Here is a 25,558-nt window from a genome sequence, read left to right as displayed (position 1 = left end):
CTGAACATGTGTTGCATGATAAGGCATCTGCGTCGGGAGGTAGTGATAGGATAGTGGTCTAACCTTGTGTTGTTGATATGCTTCAGAATAAGCAGCCAATACAAGCACCTGCTGCAGGGTGAGCTGGACATGTGTCGCATGATAAGGCACCTGTGTCGTGAGGGAGTGATAGGATTGTGGTCTAACCTTGTGTTGTTGATATGCTTCAGAATAAGCAGCCAATACAAGCACCTGTTGCAGGGTGAGCTGGACATGTGTCGCATGATAAGGCACCTGTGTCGTGAGGGAGTGATAGGATTGTGGTCTAACCTTGTGTTGTTGATATGCTTCAGAATAAGCAGCCAATACAAGCACCTGCTGCAGGGTGAGCTGGACATGTGTCGCATGATAAGGCACCTGTGTCGTGAGGGAGTGATAGGATTGTGGTCTAACCTTGTGTTGTTGATATGCTTCAGAATAAGCAGCCAATACAAGCACCTGCTGCAGGATCAGCTGGACATGTGTTGCATGATAAGGCACCTGTGTCGGGAGGGAGTGATAGGATAGTGGTCTAACCTTGTGTTGTTGATATGCTTCAGAATAAGCAGCCAATACAAGCACCTGCTGCAGGGTGAGCTGGACATGTGTCGCATGATAAGGCACCTGTGTCGTGAGGGAGTGATAGGATTGTGGTCTAACCTTGTGTTGTTGATATGCTTCAGAATAAGCAGCCAATACAAGCACCTGCTGCAGGGTCAGCTGGACATGTGTCGCATGATAAGGCACCTGTGTCGTGAGGGAGTGATAGGATAGTGGTCTAACCCTTGTGTTGTTGATATGCTTCAGAATAAGCAGCCAATACAAGCACCTGCTGCAGGGTCAGCTGGACATGTGTCGCATGATAAGGCACCTGTGTCGGGAGGTAGTGACGGGCTACCAGTACCTGTTCCAACTGCTGCCAAGGGTGGATGAAGACGGCATGGTAACAACTTAGTGGAACAAGTTGACACAATTACCCCATTGTCTGGTCCTCACTTGATTATTTACAGGCAGTTGTCATATAGCTGGAATATTGCTGAGTGCGGTGTTAAACAACATATATACAATACAAGAAATGATATTCAGACAGTGAAAGTTAAACAAATTGGTATGGATGGACATACTCCTCTATTATGTGATAAAATGTGCTAGGTGTCTGAATTAAATATATATATAACATTAAACATTATCACAATGGTGTGTTCCACCCCTGTAGACAGTCTCTCATAGCAATATCATTTTCTTTTTAAGCTATAACTGATTACTAAAATTACAACTTTTTGAGAGTTTGCTGAAAATTATTGTTTTAGTTGTAAGGTTTTGCTAATTTTTCAGTGCATCCAGTGATGTGGTGTTTGTTTTATGTTTCTTGAGTGTAAAGTAGCTGTGTGTTTCTTGAGTGTTAAGTGGTTGTATGTTTCTTGAATGTAAAGTGGCTGTAAGTTTCTTGAATGTAAAGTGGCTGTAAGTTTCTTGAATGTTAAGTGGCTGTATGTTTTCCAAGTGTAAAGAAGTTGTGTGTTTCTTGAGTGTAAACTGGCTGTGTGTTTCTTGTGTAAAGTGTCTGTTTGGTTCTTGAGTGTAAACTGGCTGTGTGTTTCTTGTGTAAAGTGGCTGTGTGTTCCTTGTGTAAAGTGGCTGTGTGTTTCTTGAGTTTAAAGTGGCTGTGTTTCTCTTGAGTGTAAAGTGGCTGTGTTCCTTGTGTAAAGTGGCTGAATGTGCCTTCAGTGTAAAGTGGCTGAATGTGCCTTCAGTGTAAAGTGGCTGAATGTGCCTTCAGTGTAAAGTGGCTGAATGTGCATTCAATGTAAAGTGGCTGAATGTGCATTCAGTGTAAAGTAACTGTGTGTTTCTTGTGTAAAGTGGCTCTGTGTTCCTTGTGTAAAGTGGCTGAATGTGCCTTCAGTGTAAAGTGGCTGAATGTGCCTTCAGTGTAAAGTGTCTGCAGTGTAAAGTGGCTGAATGTGCCTTCAGTGTAAAGTGGCTGAATGTGCATTCAGTGTAAAGTGGCTGAATGTGCCTTCAGTGTACAGTGGCTGAATGTGCCTTCAGTGTAAAGTGTCTGCAGTGTAAAGTGGCTGAATGTGCATTCAGTGTAAAGTGTCTGCAGTGTAAAGTGTCTGAATGTGCCTTCAGTGTAAAGTGTCTGCAGTGTAAAGTGGCTGAATGTGCCTTCAGTGTAAAGTGTCTGCAGTGTAAAGTGGCTGAATGTGCCTTCAGTGTAAAGTGGCTGAATGTGCCTTCAGTGTAAAGTGGCTGTATGTGCCTTCAGTGTAAAGTGGCTGTATGTTCCTTTAGTGTAAAGTGGCTGTATGTTTCTTGACCGTAAAGTGGCTGAATGTGCCTTCAGTGTAAAGTGGCTGAATGTGCCTTCAGTGTAAAGTGTCTGCGGTGTAAAGTGGCTGAATGTGCATTCAGTGTAAACAGGCTGAATGTGCCTTCAGTGTAAAGTGGCTGAATGTGCCTTCAGTGTAAAGTGTCTGCAGTGTAAAGTGGCTGTATGTGCCTTCAGTGTAAAGTGGCTGTATGTGCCTTCAGTGTAAAGTGTCTGAATGTGCCTTCAGTGTAAAGTGGCTGTATGTTCCTTCAGTGTAAAGTGGCTGTATGTTCCTTCAGTGTAAAGTGGCTGTGTGTTTCTTGACCGTAAAGTGTCTGAATGTGCCTTCAGTGTAAAGTGGCTGAATGTGCCTTCAGTGTAAAGTGTCTGCGGTGTAAAGTGGCTGAATGTGCCTTCAGTGTAAAGTGGCTGCAGTGTAAAGTGGCTGAATGTGCCTTCAGTGTATAGTGTCTGCAGTGTAAAGTGGCTGAATGTGCCTTCAGTGTAAAGTGTCTGCAGTGTAAAGTGGCTGTATGTGCATTCAGTGTAAAGTGGCTGTGTGTTTCTTCAGTGTAAAGTGTCTGCAGTTTAAGGTGGCTGAATGTGCATTCAGTGTAAAGTGGCTGAAAGTGCATTCAGTGTAAAGTGGCTGAATGTGCCTTCAGTGTAAAGTGGCTGAATGTGCCTTCAGTGTAAAGTGTCTGCAGTGTAAAGTGGCTGAATGTGCCTTCAGTGTAAAGTGGCTGAATGTGCCTTCGGTGTAAAGTGGCTGAATGTGCATTCAGTGTAAAGTGGCTGAATGTGCCTTCAGTGTAAAGTGGCTGAATGTGCCTTCTGTGTAAAGTGGCTGAATGTGCATTCAGTGTAAACAGGCTGAATGTGCCTTCAGTGTAAAGTGGCTGAATGTGCATTCAGTGTAAAGTGTCTGTATGTGCCTTCAGTGTAAAGTGGCTGTATGTTCCTTCGGTGTAAAGTGGCTGTATGTTCCTTCAGTGTAAAGTGTCTGAATGTTCCTTCAGTGTAAAGTGGCTGAATGTGCATTCAGTGTAAACAGGCTGAATGTGCCTTCAGTGTAAAGTGGCTGAATGTGCCTTCAGTGTAAAGTGTCTGCAGTGTAAAGTGGTTGAATGTGCCTTCAGTGTAAAGTGGCTGAATGTGCCTTCTGTGTAAAGTGGCTGAATGTGCATTCAGTGTAAACAGGCTGAATGTGCCTTCAGTGTAAAGTGGCTGAATGTGCATTCAGTGTAAAGTGTCTGCAGTGTAAAGTGTCTGTATGTGCCTTCAGTGTAAAGTGGCTGTATGTTCCTTCAGTGTAAAGTGGCTGTATGTTCCTTCAGTGTAAAGTGTCTGAATGTGCCTTCAGTGTAAAGTGGCTGTATGTGCCTTCAGTGTAAAGTGTCTGAATGTGCCTTCAGTGTAAAGTGGCTGTGTGTTCCTTGTGTAAAGTGGCTGAATGTGCCTTCAGTGTAAAGTGGCTGTATGTTCCTTCAGTGTAAAGTGGCTGTGTGTTTCTTGAGTGTAAAGTGGCTGTAAGTTTCTTGAGTGTTAAGTGGCTGTATGTTTCTTGAGTGTAAAGTGTCTGCGGTGTAAAGTGGCTGAATGTGCATTCAGTGTAAACAGGCTGAATGTGCCTTCAGTGTAAAGTGGCTGAATGTGCATTCAGTGTAAACAGGCTGTATGTGCCTTCAGTGTAAAGTGGCTGTATGTTCCTTCAGTGTAAAGTGGCTGTATGTTCCTTCAGTGTAAAGTGGCTGTATGTTCCTTCAGTGTAAAGTGGCTGAATGTGCATTCAGTGTAAACAGGCTGTATGTGCCTTCAGTGTAAAGTGGCTGAATGTGCCTTCAGTGTAAAGTGTCTGCAGTGTAAAGTGGCTGAATGTGCCTTCAGTGTAAAGTGGCTGAATGTGCCTTCTGTGTAAAGTGGCTGAATGTGCATTCAGTGTAAACAGGCTGAATGTGCCTTCAGTGTAAAGTGGCTGAATGTGCATTCAGTGTAAAGTGTCTGCAGTGTAAAGTGTCTGTATGTGCCTTCAGTGTAAAGTGGCTGTATGTTCCTTCAGTGTAAAGTGGCTGTATGTTCCTTCAGTGTAAAGTGTCTGAATGTGCCTTCAGTGTAAAGTGGCTGTATGTGCCTTCAGTGTAAAGTGTCTGAATGTGCCTTCAGTGTAAAGTGGCTGTGTGTTCCTTGTGTAAAGTGGCTGAATGTGCCTTCAGTGTAAAGTGGCTGTATGTTCCTTCAGTGTAAAGTGGCTGTGTGTTTCTTGAGTGTAAAGTGGCTGTAAGTTTCTTGAGTGTTAAGTGGCTGTATGTTTCTTGAGTGTAAAGTGTCTGCGGTGTAAAGTGGCTGAATGTGCATTCAGTGTAAACAGGCTGAATGTGCCTTCAGTGTAAAGTGGCTGAATGTGCATTCAGTGTAAAGTGTCTGCAGTGTAAAGTGGCTGTATGTGCCTTCAGTGTAAAGTGGCTGTATGTGCCTTCAGTGTAAAGTGGCTGAATGTGCCTTCAGTGTAAAGTGGCTGTATTTTCCTTCAGTGTAAAGTGGCTGTGTGTTTCTTGACCGTAAAGTGGCTGAATGTGCCTTCAGTGTAAAGTGGCTGAATGTGCCTTCAGTGTAAAGTGTCTGCGGTGTAAAGTGGCTGAATGTGCCTTTCAGTGTAAAGTGGCTGCAGTGTAAAGTGGCTGAATGTGCCTTCAGTGTATAGTGTCTGCAGTGTAAAGTGGCTGAATGTGCCTTCAGTGTAAAGTGTCTGCAGTGTAAAGTGGCTGTATGTGCCTTCAGTGTAAAGTGGCTGTGTGTTTCTTCAGTGTAAAGTGTCTGCAGTTTAAGGTGGCTGAATGTGCATTCAGTGTAAAGTGGCTGAATGTGCATTCAGTGTAAAGTGGCTGAATGTGCCTTCAGTGTAAAGTGGCTGAATGTGCCTTCAGTGTAAAGTGTCTGCAGTGTAAAGTGGCTGTATGTGCCTTCAGTGTAAAGTGGCTGAATGTGCCTTCAGTGTAAAGTGTCTGCAGTGTAAAGTGGCTGAATGTGCCTTCAGTGTAAAGTGGCTGAATGTGCCTTCTGTGTAAAGTGGCTGAATGTGCATTCAGTGTAAACAGGCTGAATGTGCCTTCAGTGTAAAGTGGCTGAATGTGCATTCAGTGTAAAGTGTCTGCAGTGTAAAGTGGCTGTATGTGCATTCAGTGTAAAGTGGCTGTATGTTCCTTCAGTGTAAAGTGTCTGAATGTGCCTTCAGTGTAAAGTGGCTGTATGTGCCTTCAGTGTAAAGTGTCTGAATGTGCCTTCAGTGTAAAGTGGCTGTGTGTTCCTTGTGTAAAGTGGCTGAATGTGCCTTCAGTGTAAAGTGGCTGTATGTTCCTTCAGTGTAAAGTGGCTGTGTGTTTCTTGAGTGTAAAGTGGCTGTAAGTTTCTTGAGTGTTAAGTGGCTGTATGTTTCTTGAGTGTAAAGTGTCTGCGGTGTAAAGTGGCTGAATGTGCATTCAGTGTAAACAGGCTGAATGTGCCTTCAGTGTAAAGTGGCTGTATGTTCCTTCAGTGTAAAGTGGCTGTGTGTTTCTTGAGTGTAAAGTGGCTGTGTGTTTCTTGAGTGTTAAGTGGCTGTGTGTTTCTTGAGTGTTAAGTGGCTGTATGTTTCTTGAGTGTAAAGTGGCTGTGTGTTCCTTCAGTGTAAAGTGGCTGTGTGTTTCTTGAGTGTAAAGTGGCTGTGTGTTTCTTGAGTGTTAAGTGGCTGTGTGTTTCTTGAGTGTTAAGTGGCTGTGTGTTTCTTGAGTGTAAAGTGGCTGTGTGTTTCTTGAGTGTTAAGTGGCTGTGTTTCTTGAGTGTAAAGTGGCTGTATGTTCCTTCAGTGTAAAGTGGCTGTGTGTTTCTTGAGTGTAAAGTGGCTGTGTGTTTCTTGAGTGTTAAGTGGCTGTGTGTTTCTTGAGTGTAAAGTGGCTGTGTTTCAGGTACAATCCCAAGGGGATGAGAAGGCATTTGTCAAATCTCTGAAGATCCTGGGATTCCAGGTGAAGATCCTGGTAATCCTTATAAAGGACTTCCGGGATTATCTGGGTCAGTGTGAGAAGGAGGTGTTCGAGCTCATCCTCAACATACACAGGTAGTTATTGTGATGGTTGCCAAGGATGTATTAATATTTGGTGTACTTGTATGCCATTTGGGCTTTTCTGTGAACTGTGTTTCATTCTTCATGGCCGCCACTGACCATGCCTCATAGCAGGGATAAGGAAATCAGTTCAGGTTCATCTTCTGCAATAGCAAATACATCCTTTATACTAAAATGTATTGTTAGAATAAATAGATTAAGTTAACATTGTGGTAAGCACAATTACCCAGGAAGCAAATTTAGTTTTAGGGGTGGCATCTCTACAGTCTATGAATAAGACTTAGTCTATTAACACAAATTTGTCGTTGGCATATTTTCAGTATGTGTTAATACCTGGACTTTAATTTGCTGAATTTATTAAACCGTGGTTTATCTAACCTAAGTGGGTGTTAAGCGAAATAAATATACTAATAGGATAGTGGTCTTACCCTGGTTCAGAATAAGCAGCCAATACAAGCACCTCCTGCAGGTTTAGCTGGATGTGTGTCGCGTGATAAGGCACCTGTGTCGGGAGGTGGTGATAGGATAGTGGCCTAACCCTGGTGTAGTTGATATGCTTCAGAATAAGCAGCCAATACAAGCACCTCCTGCAGGTTTAGCTGGATGTGTGTCGCGTGATAAGGCACCTGTGTCGGGAGGTAGTGATAGGGTAGTGGCCTTACCCTGGTGTAGTTGATATGCTTCAGAATAAGTCAATGAAGAATATATTCTAAAAAGTGTAGTTCTTGTGAGGCACTTTCTGCAGACCGGTATAATGAAGTCATTGATCGTTTCTCTGTCATGTGTACCTCTGACATCCTGTCTGGTCAGGTTGCTGCCTCCTAGTCTGTCTGCTCCCAAGCTTCAGCTCACTCACCTGGATCAGATCCGCTCTCAGATCAGCGTTGCCGTAGATCCCTTGCTGTCTAGCCTCACTGGCAACAGACACTTTCGCCAGTGTGTCACAAGACGCAACACAGGTGGGTTTATTGGTTGGTTGGTATGTTGTTTTACGCCGCACTCAGCAATAATCCAGCTATACAACGGCGGTCTGTAAATAATCGCGTCTGGACCAGACAATCCAGTGATCATGAGCATCGATCCACGCAATTACGATACGATGACATGCACCAACCAAGTCAGGGAGCCTGACCACCCGATCCCGTTAGTTGCCTTTTACAACAAGCATAGTCACCTTTTACGGCAAGCATGGGTTGCTGAAGACCTATTCTACCCCGGAATCTTCACGGAACAGGTGGGTTTATGTTGCTGTGTTAACAATAACTGACTTGAAATATAAGACACATTATTTTCATGTACATTTGATGTTTATGTGCTGACGAACTGTTCCCTGTCTGCAGATGTTCCAGAAGACCACCACCTGCCTCTCCTGCTCATACAGACTCTAATCCTGGAAATGCTGCCTAAACTCTCAGGTATAATACATGGCGTAGTAAGGTGTGGCACAGCAGGGTTACACATTTTTTTGCGAGTACTTTGACAGTCAATTACAGAAATACTGTGCCATGTAGTTTGTATGTTGAAAGGTATTTTGGCTACCTGCTACTTGTAATTTCTACTTCTATGCACAACTTATTTTATGTTGTATACATACTGTGTTTGACGTAATAAGCTCCTAGGGCGCTCTCAAAATTAGAAATGGGGGTCTCTTATTAGAATATAATTTTGCTGAATAAATAAGTCTTGTATACATTGATCAATCGGAAGGGGTGCTAATTGGGATTGTTCACTTGCCAATATATTAGCAAATATTGCCGTGGGCGCTTATTAGAGCGGGATGCTTATTGCGTCGAACACGGTAATAATCCACAGGGATATTTTTGTCTTCCGAATCAGATCAAAAGTGTTCCTCACAGTATGTCAAGTGTATATTTAAATAGAAGTTGAGTAGTTTGGATATGTTTTCTACTGACATGATGCTTAGATTTGATTACATTTCAGTTTTCATTAGTCCACATAAATGATCTGCTACAGTGAGTGGTTTTACGCCGCTTATGGCAATATTCCAGCAATATCACAGCGGGGGACACCAGAAATGGGCTTCACACATTGTACCCATGTCGGGAATCGAACCTTGGTCTTCGGCGTGACGAGGGAACGCTTTAACCACTGGGCTACTCAACCGCCCCGATCTGCTACAGAGTTACTATTTAGCTCATGGTCAAAGTTGTCCACAAGGACATGTCACTGGTCCTTCCTTTAATTTGCTTGTTGCCGACCAGCAGACTTCTCTGAGAGGACCCTGGGTATTTTTTTTTTAATAAAACAGAACAGAAAATACAAGAAACAAATTTTGCCTAAGATTTTTCACACCATAAAATATAAAATAGTCGGCCCCTAACGTCACCTTGACAAGCTGGACTCACTGACTTGTGAACTGTCGACCAGGTCAAGATCAGGACCAATGGATCCACCCCACAGTCTACCCTGAAGACACCCCAGTGGACAACATACTACAGGCAGTCTTCTACAGCATCGGGAAATGTAAGAAACAAGATCCTTAATTTCTGAAAATTTCATGTAATTTATTGTTTGTCCTGGGTATTAATGTTATTGCGTTTAGACTAGAATAGAATTTTGAGCTCAGGGGGATGGTATTTCCCATTGTTTTCCCCTAGGGATCTGTCATCGCACCCCATGGGGAGTCCAGGGGTAGATTAGGTCCTCCGTATCTCATGTTTGCCACAAAAGGCTACTGCTATTTGACACTCGTGAAGTTCCTCTTTTGAATAGGTCTTCAGTGACCCATGCTTGTCGTAAAAGGCGACTATGCTTGTTGTAAAAGGTGACTATGCTTGTTGTAAAAGGCAACCATGCTTGTCGTAAGAGGCGACTATGCCTGTCGTAAAAGGCGACTGCTTGTCGTAAGAGGCAACCATGCTTGTCGTAAGAGGCAACCATGCTTGTCGTAAGAGGCAACCATGCTTGTTGTAAGAGGCGACTATGCTTGTCGTAAGAGGCAAACATACTTGTCGTAAGAGGCAACCATACTTGTTGTAAGAGGCAACTATGCTTGTTGTAAAAGTTTTTTTTAATTAATTGTCCCCCGCCGCGCGAAAGCGCAGAGCGGGGGATATAGTATACACGACCGTCCGTACATCCCACCTGTTTGTTGCCGCGATATCTCAAGAACTAAACACTGGATTGTCTTCATATTTGGAACTATTGTGTATATACAGACTCCGCAGACACCAGTCGGTTTTGGTGACCTTGACCCCATTTTCAAGGTCACAGCAGGCAAATTTGCTTTTGGAGTTGGAAAACGGTGTTGCCGCGATATATCTCAAGAACTAAGCGTTGGATTGTCTTCACATTCAGAACTATGGTGTATATACAGACTCCACAGACACCAGTCGGTTTTGGTGACCTTGACCCCATTTTCAAGGTCACAGCAGGCAAATCTGCTTTTGGAGTTGGAAAACGGTGTAATATCTCAAGGAGTAATCGCTGGATTGTCTTCATATTTGGTACTATGGTGTATATACAGGCGGGGGACATTTCGTCACTTTGTGACAAATACTTGTTTAATCTTATTTTCAGGTGTTTTTAACATCTGTTCAATACAATAATGTAAAATGAAGCATGAAAGACGCTTTAGTGGTCGTGTTCTCGGTGAAATCATAGTGACCTCCACCAAGCCATCACATTAGTTATTCCTGTGAAGATCCGGGCTAGAATAGGTCTTCAGCAACCCCTGCTTGTCATAAGAGGCGACGGGGCGGTCGGGTAGCCTGGTGGTTAAAGCGTTCGCTCGTCACGCCGAAGACCCGGGTTCGATTCCCGACATGGGCAGAATGTGTGAAGCCCATTTCTGGTGTCCCCCGCTGTGATATTGCTGGAATATTGCTAAAAGCGGCGTAAAACCATACTCACTCACTCACTCACTCACTCATAAGAGGCGACTAACGGGATTGGATGGTCATGCTCGCTGACTTGGTTGATGCATGTCTTGGTATCCCAAATGCTTGTTCATGATATCAATCACTGGATTGTCTGGTCCAGACTCGAGTATTTACAGACCGCTGTCATATAGCTAGAATATTGCTGACTGTGGCTATAAACAACAAACAAACAAACAAACTGATACTTGAAGTTTTTGAAGTTTGTATGTGTAACCTGGCTGATTGTTTATTACCAAGTCTTAACAGTGCCAATACTCTCTTATGCTGGTGTGCCTGGTTTACAGACCATTGTGGTATACCTGAAATTTGAAACAGGAGTCTTTCATCCGTGAATGCTGTCCCGCTTGACACACAGCCCTCTGTTTCAGGCTATGTGGAGCTGGCTGTGCCTGTCAGTCTGCCGGGAGTGATCGTACCAGGGAAACAGCAGAGGTAGGTTAACCACCGTAACAAGTCAGCATCTCAGTCCTTAAGTGTACAGGGGAACCTTGTTATTCAGGACCCTGATATTCCGGATATTCCACTTTCTGAATGATTACTCTTATGAATATCTGTATAGTGGAACCTTGTTATTCAGGTCCCTGTTATTCTGAATATTCCACTTTCTGAATGATTACACCTGTTTATATCCGTATTGTCGAACCTTGTTATTCAGGACCCTGTTAGTCTGGATATTCCACTTTCCACATGATTTCTCTGAGAAAAAGACATTACACTGTGAAAACTGCATGCACAAAGGGGCATTACTCTGAGAATACTGCAAACACAAAGAGACATTACTCTGAGAATACTGCAAACACAAAGGGACATTACTCTGAGAATACTGCAAACACAAAGGGACATTACTCTGAGAATACTGCAAACACAAAGGGACATTACTCTGGGAATACTGCAAACACAAAGGGACATTACTCTGAGAATTCTGCAAACACAAAGGGACATTACTCTGAGAATACTGCAAACACAAAGGGACATTACTCTGGGAATACTTCAAAGACAATGGGACTTTACTCTGAGAATACTGCTAACACAGAGGGACATTACTCTGGGAATACTGCAAACACAAAGAGACATTACTCTGAGAATACTGCAAACACAAAGGGACATTACTCTGAGAATACTGCAAACACAAAGGGACATTACTCTGAGAATACTGCAAACACAAAGGGACATTACTCTGAGAATACTGCAAACACAAAGAGACAATACTCTGGGAATACTGCAAACACGAAGGGACATTACTCTGAGAATACTGCAAACACAAAGGGACATTACTCCGATAATACTGCAAACACAAAAGGGACATTACTCTGAGAATACTGCAAACACAAAGGGACATTACTCTGAGAATACTGCAAACACAGAGGGACATTACTCTGAGAATACTGCAAACACAAAGAGACATTACTCTGAGAATACTGCAAACACAAAGGGACATTACTCTGAGAATACTGCAAACACAAAGGGACATTACTCTGAGAATACTGCAAACACAAAGGGACATTACTCGGAGAATACTGCAAACACAAAGAGACATTACTCTGAGAATACTGCAAACACAGAGGGACATTACTCTGAGAATACTACAAACACAAAGGGACATTACTCTGAGAATACTGCAAGGCAACTAACGGGATCAGCTGGCCAGTCTTGCAGACTTGATTGATGCATGTCATCGTATCCCAATTGCATAGATGGATGAATTGTCTGGTCTAGACTTGATTGTTTACAGACCACCATCGATTAGCTGGAAACAACAAACAATTTGAATATGATTTTTCTGCCTTCTTATTGTCTATCTGAACCATGGTAATCTTCAATGATGTCGAGGGGCGATCGGGTAGCCTAGTGGTTAAAACGTTCGCTCGTCACGCCGAAGACCCGGGTTCGATTCCCGACATGGGTACAATGTGTGAAGCCCATTTCTGGTGTCCCCCGCCGTGATATTGCTGGAATATTGCTAAAAGCGGCGTAAAACCATACTCACTCACTCACTCACTGAAGGATGACGATGACATCCCTACTGGTGTGACAGGTGTAAGGGTTGATCCTGACTTCACAATACGTATGTATGACAACAGCTTGATGCAATGATGGGTGTTTCAGGGATGCCTGTCTGTACGAGTTCGTCTGTACAAATCTGTGTGGCTTCATAGGCAGTTTCCCGGCCAGGCATTTTGCTGTGTTGGTAAGTGCCTCATTAAGCTGAAAATAACTCCAAATCCATCAATTCCTTTGCTGTGGTTGAAAAAAATGATCAGGTCCATGGTCTTGATTGACAATTTTATGTTTTTGTCTTCGTCATTTTTCCTAGAACTAGATCATTGACCGGCCTACATGAACAGGATAAATTTGAAGACTTAACGCTCGTATTTCTTCCTTCAGTGTTCAGAATTAAGCGTGGACGTCAAGTTGTACTTGTCATATCCCTTATGTTAAAAGGTGAAGCTTTTGGGGTTCCCTAGAATCAAACCAGATCAGATCATGTGTTTGAAATTAATCAAGAAAGTCAAGGGATACTTGTCATATCCCTTATGTTAAAAGGTAAAGATTTAGGGGGTCCCAAGATCCGAACCTGATCATCTCAATGTTCGAAACTAATTCCAAAACAATTTGGGAACCTGGCCCAGATCTTGGTGGTCGTAGCAAATCTACAAATCTCTGCCTTCACAGTGCTATATATCATGAAGAACATTGTGTAATGTTTCTCTTACCTTCTCCACACAGGAAGAAATCCTGTTTGCCAACAGCCTGTCACCAAACCCATATCAGGCCAGCATGGCGGTCGACTGTTGGTGCTTCATGGCCAGGTGAGTTCAACATCCATGCAATTGGGATCAATGACATGCATCAACCAAGTCAGCGAGGATGACCACCCGATCCCGTTAATCGCCCATTATGACAAGCATAGTCGCCTCTTATGACAAGCATAGTCACCTCTTACAACAAGCATGGGTTGCTGAAGACCTATTCTACCCCGCATCTTCACAGGAATAACTTATATGAAGGCTTGGTGGAGGTCACTATGATTTCACTGAGAACACAACCACTAAAGAGGCTTCAATACTTCATTTTACATGATTGTATTGAACTGTTAAGATAATGTTAAAAACTCCTGAAATTAAGATCCTTAAAAAATACAAGTACAGTCGGCTTTTACGCCAAGCATGGGTTGCTGAAGACCTATTCTACCCTGGATCTTCACGGGTCCCATCAACCACTGATTTGTCTTGACCAGTCTTGATCATATTGACCAGGCCGCTGGATACAACTGATATACAATCACTCCCTGGTTGCAGGTACGGCAGTGCGGAGTTGTGTTACCAGCATGTCCTGCTGTTAGTGAGGATGTACCAGGACCTGACCAGGTCCCCCCACTCCCACCTGGCGACCTCCAGGCTCTCGGCAGTGCTGCACAGACTGGCCAAGTTCCTCGCCCCTCAGCACCAGGTAACCACAGGCTGGACGTAAAGGATTTAACTTGGTCATAGGACCCAGTAGTAAATGGGGACCCGGCAGGATGAGATGGTATTGTGACTGTAAGCCTTTATAACTCCTCACCTACTACTACTGCTACTATTACTACTACTACTACTACTACTACTACTACCACTACTACCACTACCACTACCACTACCACTACCACTACTACAACTACTTCTACTACTAGACCGCCTCTGTGGTCTAATGGTAGAGCGTCCGCCCGGAGAGCGGGCCCAGCCGTGTCATACCAAAAGACGTTAAAAGATGGTACTTGTTGTTACCCTGTCTGGCGCTCGGCATTAAGGTCTAAAACAAGGACTGGTCGGCTTGGAATCAGTATAGTGTGTCTGAGTGGGGTATTCATGTTAAACTGCGGCATGGTATCTCAGTGTGCTAGCACTATAAATCGGCATCAGTCCGGACTAGTACAAGCAGCAACACACACACATACACGTGCATGCATGTCGCTATTTAAGTGCAATAATCTTGGATGCAACGTTAAACCCCATTTCACATCACATCACTTCTACTACTACTACTGCTACTACTACTACTACTGCTACTACTACTACTACTACTATATGTTCAGCAGAAATGGTGCATTATCAATGGATTTAAAAAAAATATATTTTATTACGACTACTACTACTACTACTACTACTACTACTACTACTACTACTACTATTACTACTACCACTACCACTACTACTACTACTACTACTACTACTACTACTACTACTACTACTACTACTACTACCACTACTACTACTACCACTACTACTACTTCTACTGCTGCTGCTACTACAACTGCTGCTGCTACTACTACTACTACTACTACTACTACTACCTCTAGAAAGGTGGTAAACTCACTAACTCCTTTATATTTCAGCAATCCCTACTTAAGGAATTCCCACCCTCAGAAAATGTCCAGCTCTGGTCTGAGTTGCCTCTTGTTGCCATGACAACTAGCATGGCAAGAGATGTGATGGAAGAGCTGATTACACGTTGCACCAAGTCCGTGCACAACTGGATCAACACCTCCGAGAAAACACTGGGACAGCTGGACAATGTGGTAGGTGGACTCGTAGCATGCGTTGATTCATTCACAGTAACAGAATGATAAAAGCGTTTTTAGATTGATTGTTGACTGTTTAACACCGCACTCAGCAATATTCCAGCTATATGACGGCGGTCTGTAAATATCATTACAAGTACAGCGAGTGAAATGTTTGAGGGACAAGAGCAGAGCTGCTTATGACAGCCAGTGGGTTGTGTATAGTAATCCAAAATGTCTACAGGGTCAATTATGATGTGACAAGTATATGACACTGTGATGTCAAGGTGTCTGTAGGGGCCACCAGCTGACTTTTACAAGATTGGTTGGTTGGTTTGTTGTTTAAAGCTGCACTCAGCAATATTTCAGCTATATGAAGGCGGTCTGTAAATAATCAAGTCTGGACCAGACAATCCAGTGATTAATATCATGAACATTGATCCACGCTGTTGTGATACGATGACATGCATCAACCAAGTCAGCGAGCCTGACCACCCGATCCCTTTAGTCGCCTCTTACAACAAGCTTAGTCGCCTTTTTCAACAAGTCATGGGTTGCTGAAGACCTTCCCTGTATCTTTATTTTGGGGGAAATGTGAGTTGATTCCATACACCTATTGTTCTAAATATGGGTAAGGTCACTATCAATTCTCCCCCTTGAAGATCCGGGTTAGAATAGGTCTTCAGAAACCCATGCTTGTTGTAAGAGGTGACTAACGGGATCAGGTGGTCAGGCTCGCTGACATGACTGATGCATGTCATCGTATCCCAATTGCTTAGATCTTTGCTCATGATGTTTATCACTGGATTGCCTTGTCCAGACTTGATTATTTACGAACGCCATCATATAGTTAGAATATTTCTGAGTTGGGTTTAAAACAACAAACAAACAAACAACCTATGACCGACCAGTACGAATAAAATGATAAATGATAAAGAAAATTGATCTCACTTCCATTAAGATACGAGCTGACGGCTCACGGTACATAGGCTCACACACATGGTGTGTATTCCCCTCAAGATTGGTTTATAACTTATGTATCTTGAATTTTATTCTCCTTGAAAATATCCCTGAATACTATAATTACTCCAATCATTCCGAAAAATAAATAAATCTTTTCCCATTTTAACCCTTTTAAGACAACACAACACAGGATCTGCTGCTTAGAATATGTCTTGTCTGTATCAAATTGATAATTGATTTGGCGTGTGAAATAGACGACACATATAGAGAGAACCTTGGATATTGACAAGTTAGGGTAATGAAATCTGTTTGCATAGCCTTCAATTTTAGGGAGGGTCCCTTGAACAGATGTCAAATTTTGTGACTGAAATGCTGTACATTCAATGTGTTCCCAGAATGTCTGTGTGAAGTGCCTGGCCCACCTGTACAGCAGCCCCTCCCTGGTGGAGAAGTGTGTCACCCCACAGCTCCAGTCCGTGGTCCTAGAGAAAGTCGCCCACCTCTGGAGAACACTTGCTGCAGCCTCATGGGATCTCCGTCCAGCCCTGGAAGCACTGCTGGCTGCCACGTACAGACTCAGTGCACAGCTCGTGGGCTTCCTACAGACTCCAGACATACTGCAGGTACTTTTTGTATTGGTTTTTGTATGTTTTTATTGGATATAGAAACGGGCTCCGTCCGTACTTCCGTCCGTCACGTTATGTTCCGGAGCATAACTCAGAAACCGTTCAATATTTTTTCATGAAACTTTGCAGCTTTGTCAAGTACATGCTGAACTGGTGCCTTTTGCTATTTAGCTATTTTAGAAATTTTTATTTTTTACATTTCCATGGCAACAAGATGGACTTAGGTTCCAAACTCTTCTTTTTTTTACAATTTCCATGACAAGTTCCACCTCGGTTAAAAAAGGTTAGGGTTTGTTTAGATTTAATTATGTCATAAATTCTGCAACAGGGGTGGGGGATATAGCCACGTTAGTGGCAAACTCTTGTTCTGCACCCAGCAATATTTCAGCTATATATGTTAATAATTGAGTTTGGACCAGACAGTCTAGTGATTGACATCACTCTGGCAGTGTGGGTTCAAATCCCGGATGGGACTCAACCTCCCAAAAAGTATGAGAATCTGTACTTTACTCAGAAAGTGTTATCCCAATTATAATATTTGTTACATTTGACCAATCTAAATGGCATTGTGTGTTCATAGCTTTCGGCCATGGCAGCCTTGCCAATTTACACTTGTAAGAGGGGTACACAAAGAACGTGATCTAGACTACCAGTTGTCGATCTTTCATTTTTTGTGGAAGCCTTGGTGGCTGAGTGGGTCGCTGACTTTGTGTGATGGCGATTAGGTGCCTCACTTTGGCAGTGTGGATTCGAATCCCAGACGGGACTCAACCCCCCAAAAGTACGAGAATCTGTACTTTACTCAGAAAGTGTTCTCCCAAGTATAACATGTCTATTGGTCTATGCACTTGGGATACAATGAAATGCATCAACTAAGTCAGTGAATCTGACCACCCGATCCTGTTAGTCATCACTTACAACAAGAATGGGGGTTGCTGAAGACCAATTCTAGCAGGGATCTTCACAGAGTACTGTTACTTGATATAGATGGCACTAGTCCTACATTAAATGCCAAAATGTTAGAAGTTACTGGACAATATTTTGAAATTATTAATTCATATATTAATCACTATAAAGACTATAGTGACTTTATGGAGTTTGTACAAATGCACCAGTTCAATTAGTGGTAACCGGTTGGTTAAGTCTGTCAGTGATTTTCACAAGGAATATGAACATGAACAATTTAGCCAGACACATCAAGTTGTGGGGAAGGACTAGAAAACAAATGTCTCTGACAAAACATACCTTGCATTTCATTTACGGTTCTCAAGAACAGAGGGGGCGGTCGGGTAGCCTCTTGGTTAAAGCATTCGCTCGTCACGCCAAAGACCCAGGTTCAATTCCCAACATGGGTACAATGTGTGAAGCCCATTTCTGGTGTCCCCAGCTGTGATATTGCTGGAATATTGCTAAAAGCGGCGTAAAACCATACTCACTCCCTCACTCACTCAAGAACAGAATATGTCCAGGACACAATCAACACATTGTTATGGATTATCCTGTTTTTGCATAATGGTGTACACATGCATCTGGTTTGGTTTCAGATACTGACGGTGACTCAGAGGTTGTTGGTTCAGCCCTCTTCAGTGCTACTGAGACTAGAAGTTGTGGGATTCCTACAGAAGTGTGGGGCTGCTAAACTGGCGCCATCATTTGAGGTAGGCTTATATTGGTACACTTCAGTTTTCATATGATCATCATTGTGATCAGTGGCATCTCTGCTGAATAATTAGAGCGAGGACGATTCAGTGATAATTTGATGCATCATGATAAATCAACTTATTACTTGTAATTATATCCATCTATCTGATTGGCTATAAGCTGTTTTGTAAAAGGACCCGTGAAGATTCCGGGGTAGAATAGTTCTTCAGCAACCCATGCTTGCCGTAAAAGGCGACTATGCTTGTCTTAAAAGGCGACTAACGGGATAGGGTGGTCAGGCTCACTGACTTGGTTGATGCATGTCATCGATCCCAATTGCGTGGTTCGATGCTCATGATATTAATCACTGGATTGTCTGGTCCAGACTTGATTATTTACAGACCGCCTTCATATAGCTGAAATATTGCTGAGTGCGGCTTTAAACAACAAACCAACCAACCAATCTTGTAAAAGTCAGCTGGTGGCCCCTACAGACACCCTGACATCACAGTGTCATATACTTGTCACATCATAATTGACCCTGTAGACATTTTGGATTACTATACACAACCCACTGGCTGTCATAAGCAGCTCTGCTCTTGTCCCTCAAACATTTCACTCGCTGTACTTGTAATGATATTTACATGTGTTCATCTTGGTGTACAAGCTCATTCAGCTCGTAATGTCACACTCTGCTAGTGGCACTTTTAAAGGGACAGTACGTCAACGATTCTGTGTGCTTTTAAATCATGCATGAAATAATTTTTGAGTGTAACATCACAACTTTAGTTCATGCTCGATTCATTTTATCAAAGCTATTTTTTTAGAAGGTCTACTCATTGGCTTAAAAATACCACTAGAGCAAAATTATATTGAGTACCCATAGAAAACAATGAATGATAACATGTGGGTGAATACGTAACTACTCAAAGATGTATCTGGAGCCAGCGTTAGGTATTGGCACTAGTCCTCTAGTCCTTGCCAAACTGCCCAATACTTAAGGTATCATAAGAACGAGTAGAAATTTGCCCTTTTTAAGGGTTTTACTATATGTTATCATTATAAGGACTAGTGGACTGAAACTGTTAGTTTCTATTGCTAATCTGGAGCCCTGGTGTTCTATGTATTCCAGCAAAGCCAGACCATGCACAAACTGCCCGAGGTGTTCTGCCCTAGCCTGAAGGACCCACACTGTATTGTCCAGCACCGAGCTCTACAGGCCTTCACCAGCTTCGCTGAGGAGACAGTGCACGAGTCTGTGGTGCCCGAGTGTCTGGAGCGAGATGCCAGTCTACAGGACAAGGTGGTGGCCTTCTTGAATAAGGTGACTTTAATGTCTCTTCTGTGATTGGACATGAATACTCACCCATGGGGATTCCAGGTTAGAATAGGCTCCCAGCAACCTATGCTGGTCGTGGATCGGCTGGCTGATAGCATGTCATCATACCCTGAAGGCGAATATGGTTTAGAAACTGTGATGTCAGCACAGTGCAGCACTGAGTGGTATACAAGGTGACTGACAGTCAGGCACCATGAGGGTTAATGAATTGGTTAGACTCGGTTGATAGCGTGTGATCGTACCATGATGTTTGTTTGTTTGTTGTTTAACACACACTCAGCATATATTCCAGCTATGTCCAGCGATGGAGGTGTGTAAATTCCCTCATTTTTCTTCAAGACATTGATAGGTCCTTAACAGTCTCATTAATGCATAACACAGACCCATGAAGATCTGGATTAGGATAGGTCTTCAGCAACGCATGCTTGCCGTAAAAGGTGACTATGCTTGTCATAAGAGACGACTAACGAGATCGGGTGATCAGACTCACTGACTTGGTTGATGCATGTCATTGTATCCCTGTTGCATGGAACGATGCTCATGATGTCAATCACTGGATTGTCTTGTCCAGACTTGATTATTTACAGACCGCAGTCATATAGCTGAAATATTGCTGAGTGCAGTATTAAACAACAAACAACAAACAAACTTATACATAACAAGAATGCTGGATAAAGATAAGATATGTCCTCGTGTAAGCAAGCCCAAATTAAGCTTTGATTAATGCCAGGTGCCAAGTGCTCCAAGTGGTGGCAAGATGGACACAGTGGAGTATCTTAGGCTTCAGCTGCAGATGTTGAATTCGTCAGATGCTTTGCCATGGAAACAGGCTACTATAGAAACATTATACGAGGTAAGTTTTTTTCTTAATTGTTGAGAGATGAAAGATTTGGATCGACTGAGATTTTGATTAGCTTCTGTAGGCATTAAAAGCTCTTCTTTTGTAATCTTTTACTCAAGTCTTAAAACTGTTGCCATGGTTCCCACTAGTGTCTATATGCCAGTATTCCCAACTGTTTCAAATACCACAAGTTGATGGCAGGTTGGGAGAGACTATCATGTTTGTTCATGCCATGGATACTAGCTTGTCGTAAAAGGCGACTAATGGGATCTGGTGGTCAGGCACGCTGACTTGGTTGATGTATGTCATCGTATCCTAATTGTGTGGATTGATGGTCATGATGTCAATCACTGGATTGCCTGGTCCAGACTCGATTATTTACAGATTGCCGTCGTATAGCTGGAATATTGCTGAGTGTGGCGTTAAACAAAAAACAAACAAACAAACAAGCTCATGCCATGGGAATAGTATGCGTAGGATTCATGGAAGTTTTATCTGAATTATTCTGATTTGTCCAATTGTGAAATAATTACGAACCTCAATGCTTAAGAATAATAACACATGGTGATTTTCAGCCTACCAGTAAAAGACCTCGGACGGAGAGTGATGGAGGAGATGAGGTAATAACGTGATGCAGAATACAGAATTGTTTACAAGTTGTCATTGTGGCTAAATTATATAGTTTGCTGTCAGATTCCACAAGTCTGAAATAAAATGTATAACTTTTATAGAAAGGTTTTTGCTTTGAAGTTTGATTACACAAAGAATATTTTATAATAGCAGCCAAGTGTCTGAAAGCATCATGGAATAGCACTTTACTGAATGCCTGTCATGAAATAGCCAGGGTTTTACATAGTCTTGTTAACATGGGAGTCATGATGACTACCACATACGGTATCTTTCGGGGGAGGGGTGTGTGTGTGGCATTTTCTAAATTTGGGAGTCATGATTTTCTCAGGCATGCTTGTTTGCTGTCGCATACACTGACTGCAATGAAGACAAGACAGATCACTTCAACAGCGATCTATAAATAGACAGTGGAAATTCCAAGTTTCTATTTTATGAAAGTTATTTCAGTCTCGTTTAATTCTGAAAGCTTGTACTTTGTTTTATTTTAAACAACTAGTGGAGTTGTAGTCAGTATTTAAAAAAAAATATTGTAAATACTTAATTTGGATTTCCTCAGCAAACCTATCGCGTCAGTTATCAGTCGTATCAAAATCTTTTGCGAGAATTTCAGGAATTAATTGTGTGAAAGAGAATGCTACAGAATATTACTGAAATCTTCAGTATGAACATTTTTGATAAACACAATATGTCCTCACATTTGAGTCTGTTTCTGTTGTTTCCCTGTGTGATATTACTTGCATGTTGTGAAAGCGGTGTAAAACCCAACTCGCTCACTCCATCTTATTACAGGAAACACAGCATCACAAGATACTCAAGAGTTTACAAACAGCATGCACTGACGTGCAAACTCTGCTCCGTGGATCCAGGCAGCCATCTTGGTTTGTGTCAACGGTCCAACAGACAGTAGCTGAACTAACACAGTGTCTACAAAACAGCTGATGTCCCTCCTGAGAGACGGACCTGAAGAGGATGGACACCTGTACTACATGTCTCAGCTAAAGGCCTAGTGCTCGTCTTTTTGGCATGCTAGAGTCCTATGATCGTGGGTTAAAAACCCAGATTCTCTCAAATTGTATTTTTTGGTTTGTCAGCGCCACATTCGTGCCTGTGGGTTTCACCAAAGTGGTAAACACCTGCATTACTTCAGGCTTTCCTCCCCTATCAAGCTTACAGTCAGTGATATAGCTGAAAACTTGTTCTAAGTGGCATTAACCCAATTCACCCACTCACTTGTGTGAGGATGGCGCCATCATCTACAGATGTCACAAAATCAGTTGTTTTACAGATAGGCCTGTCACCTTTTGGCCATTTCCAAAAAAAACCCCAAAAACAGTAATTGCAAAGAATCATTTTTCTTGTAACCTCAAAATTTACTGTTACAATGACATTTTGACTGTTTGTTCTCTCCCACTAGCTCATGTGAAGACTTCACCATAAGCAAAAAAATGGCATTTTATATGCTCCCTTCTTCCCTTCCCCCCAAATCCCACCAAAAAGACAATGAAGAAAATATGGTTATTGGCAAAACAAAAAATGTTTCGTCTGACATTGATATTTAGCTCATCTTACTGAAAGCATCTTCTCAGATACAACAGGACCAATGACACTGAAACGTAACATGCTTGTCCCCAACAGTGATGACACCCAAATTTGTTTAATAAATTTGAATCCAAGAACCACAACTGAAACTTTTTCTGGCCATTACTCACCCATTTTCTTTCAGAATGTAGTGAAATTGTGTATGTGTGTAATAAATAGTGCACTTTGGTCATGCTCCTATATTCTCCCAAAAGGTCTACGCAGAAATCACTGGACCAATAAAGCTGAAACTACACATGCTTCATCCCACTAGTGATGACACCCCAAAGGTTCATGAGGTTTGAAACTTGTTTCTTAATATAGCAACCGTGGCGGCCATATTGAAAAAGTTATTTATGAACATTTGTCTGCCAGATTTGTACCAGCTGTCATGAAATATTCTCGATCCTTTTTTTTGCAATATTTTGACCTTGTTTTGGCCATACTTCTAGATATTCTCAAAAGGAATATTTGGCTCTGTAAACATTTTTCCCCCCAAACATGCTACAGTAGACAGACTAAGGGAGCTGAACTTTGGCATGTATGTTTCTCCTTTTTGATGACATCATGTTTTGTTCACCGCCTCTATGGTCTAGTGGTGGGGTAGCCTAGTGGTTAAAGCATTCGCTCATCACACCAAAGACCCGGGTTCAATTCCCGACATGGGTACACTGTGTGAAAACCAATTCTGGTGTCCCCTGCTGTGATATTGCTGGAATATTGCCTAAAGCGGCATAAAACCATACTCACTCACTCACTCACTCACCATGGTCTAGTGGTAAAGCGTCAGTCCGGAGAGCGGACGGTCTGTGGTTTTCAATGCCTGGCCACATCATACCAAAAGACCTTAAAAAATGATATTTGTTGTTACCCTTCCTGGCGCTCACCATGAAGCATGGTATCTCAGTGGGCTAGCACTATAAAATCGGCATTAGTCCGGACTACTACAAGCAGCCACCCACACACACGTGCATGCATGTTGCTATATAATTTGCAATAATTGTGAACGCGATGTTAAACCACATTATACCTCACCTCATATTTTGTTCAAATCATTAGCTTTTAGCTTTAGTTCTTAGTCTTCAGTATATAAGCAGAAAATATTTGGATTTCAATGCTGACAGCAAATTCTGTTAAGTGGCTGTCTGTTAAAATTTCAAACCCTTGACTACATACCCAAATGAGCTACTGTGCCATGGGACTATGTTATATATTTTATCCCTCCTGTCTTCAAGTCCTTTTGGGCATGACAGTATGTAAGACAAGTAATCAATATAGGCCTGTCTTTATGGTGAGAAAATATGCATGCTGTCATTCATTTATAAATCCCATATAAGATTCTTGTTTTCAAGAAGAGTTGAAGCTATGAAGCTATGGAATGTACTGGTACACAATAGGTATTCATATGTTATAATCCATTGTAAATATTGGTTGTTTAGAATCATATTGAATGCCCATGTTATTACTTTGAAACTGTTGTGAACGGAAAACCTTATCAATCTCACTCATAAGAAGCACCTTATTCCAGAAAAATCATTAAATATGTTTAAGCTATGTTATCATTGTTTGTTTGTATGGGTGATGTGGTCTGGATTCAATTAATTACAGGCTGCTGTTGTCATAGCTGGAATGGTGCCGACTGTAGCATTAATAATATTCACTCACTCACTTGACAAAGTCATGATAACTCCCACAGAGACCGCCTCCATGGTGTAGTGTATAGAGCATCTGTCTTGAGAGTGGAAAGTCAGTGATCTGATCCCCGGCCTTGTGATCATATCAAAAGACGCCATAAGATGGTACTTGTTGTTACCCTGCCTGGTACTTGGCATTAAAGGGATCAAACAAGGACTGGTCGGCTCAGAGTCTGTATTCTGTGTCTGAGTGGGGTATTCAGGTTAAACTGTGAATTTGTTTCCCAATGGGCGAGCTCTATTAAATCGGCATTCGTCCTGACAAGTACAATCAAGCAGATGCAGGCATGTGCACATGCACACACACACTGCTGTGTGAGTGCAAAGATCTTGAATGACACATTAAACCCCATTTCACCTCACCTCACCTCACCCACAACTCCCATGGACAACTGTTGCCGCACTAGCATCGCTCTGTGGAAAGGGCCCAGCTGGGCCAACTCCAACGTTGGTCTCCCACAAGCAGCTCATACGCTATATTTGATTCAAACACTGTTCAACATTAAACCATTCAATCAAATCATTGATTTCGGAAAGGTACTTTAAATAAGGTACTTTAAATCGTGACATGGCTACTGGTCCAACCTTTGAAAGTTTTACAGCACATACCAGAGCTCTATATAAACTTTTGGTAATTTTGGATATATTAGCCAGGGGGTTGATTTTGATTGGGTAACAACAATTTTTAGAGGGTATTCAATTTTTTTTACTCACCTGTTTCTTGACATTATGGTATGTTTAACTTAAAACCTGTTTCATAACAATCCCTGTAAATCATTTAAAACTATATGAATAGTAGTATACCCATCTGCGTCTGCTTGTGGCTCCCTCTCTGGGAGGGCAATTTGTTTGCAAAACCTAGCATTGTTAGAAAGGGGCTTTTTTTCAATCACCAATCAGTGACTGTTTAAGATACAACATGTACATAGAATTTTCAATTGGCATCGATCAGTATGTTTGTCGCAGAAGCTTTTCCAAATGTAACTGTCGGTAAGTGAATTTGGAGATCTGCTGACACACAATCATTTTATCTAACAGTTGTAATATACGCAATTGTTTTATCTAATAGTTATAACAGACACATTAATTTTATTTCAATAGAGTATTTATAGTTTTTGTTGCATATTTGATACCCTAGGATTTGATTTGTCTGCGTCTATTTAATGTATATTTTATGCAAATACACAGCTTCTCTCGAGCACTGCATACATGTATAATAAATGACATCAAGAATGTACAATGAACCTGATGCGACAGTTAATTTCAATATGTTCAAATAAAAATAGACTCAGGGCACTGAAGCTCACCTGACTTAAGAGGTAACAAGAGTTTGCCACTAACGTGTCTATATCCCCCGCCCCTGTTGCAGAATT

The 25,558-nt window shown here is 42.1% G+C and overlaps 1 protein-coding gene across 1 annotated transcript in view; it reads left to right on the top strand.

Moving 5' to 3' along the window:
* The window catches only part of LOC124145516 (uncharacterized protein C1orf112 homolog), a 36,578-nt gene extending 13,136 nt beyond the window's left edge, over positions 1–23,442 (top strand). Inside the window, exons 10-25 of the mRNA XM_046515298.2 lie at positions 826–961; positions 6,277–6,428; positions 7,245–7,393; positions 7,775–7,849; positions 8,823–8,918; positions 10,705–10,768; positions 12,443–12,524; positions 13,064–13,146; positions 13,636–13,786; positions 14,709–14,891; positions 16,232–16,459; positions 18,007–18,120; positions 19,236–19,427; positions 20,173–20,295; positions 20,859–20,903; positions 21,703–23,442. Of these exons, the coding sequence (XP_046371254.2) occupies positions 826–961; positions 6,277–6,428; positions 7,245–7,393; positions 7,775–7,849; positions 8,823–8,918; positions 10,705–10,768; positions 12,443–12,524; positions 13,064–13,146; positions 13,636–13,786; positions 14,709–14,891; positions 16,232–16,459; positions 18,007–18,120; positions 19,236–19,427; positions 20,173–20,295; positions 20,859–20,903; positions 21,703–21,852 (2,023 nt within the window). The 3' untranslated portion in view covers positions 21,853–23,442. The remainder of the gene's footprint in view (positions 1–825; positions 962–6,276; positions 6,429–7,244; positions 7,394–7,774; positions 7,850–8,822; positions 8,919–10,704; positions 10,769–12,442; positions 12,525–13,063; positions 13,147–13,635; positions 13,787–14,708; positions 14,892–16,231; positions 16,460–18,006; positions 18,121–19,235; positions 19,428–20,172; positions 20,296–20,858; positions 20,904–21,702) is intronic.
* The last annotated feature ends 2,116 nt before the right edge of the window (positions 23,443–25,558 follow it).

This window comes from Haliotis rufescens, unplaced genomic scaffold, assembly GCF_023055435.1.
Source record: "Haliotis rufescens isolate VD_foot unplaced genomic scaffold, xgHalRufe1.0.p SCAF_8, whole genome shotgun sequence".
In the NCBI taxonomy this organism is placed as follows: Eukaryota; Metazoa; Mollusca; class Gastropoda; order Lepetellida; family Haliotidae; genus Haliotis; species Haliotis rufescens.
Note: the sequence above shows the minus strand (reverse complement) of the source record. Positions and strands in the feature narration are given on the sequence as shown.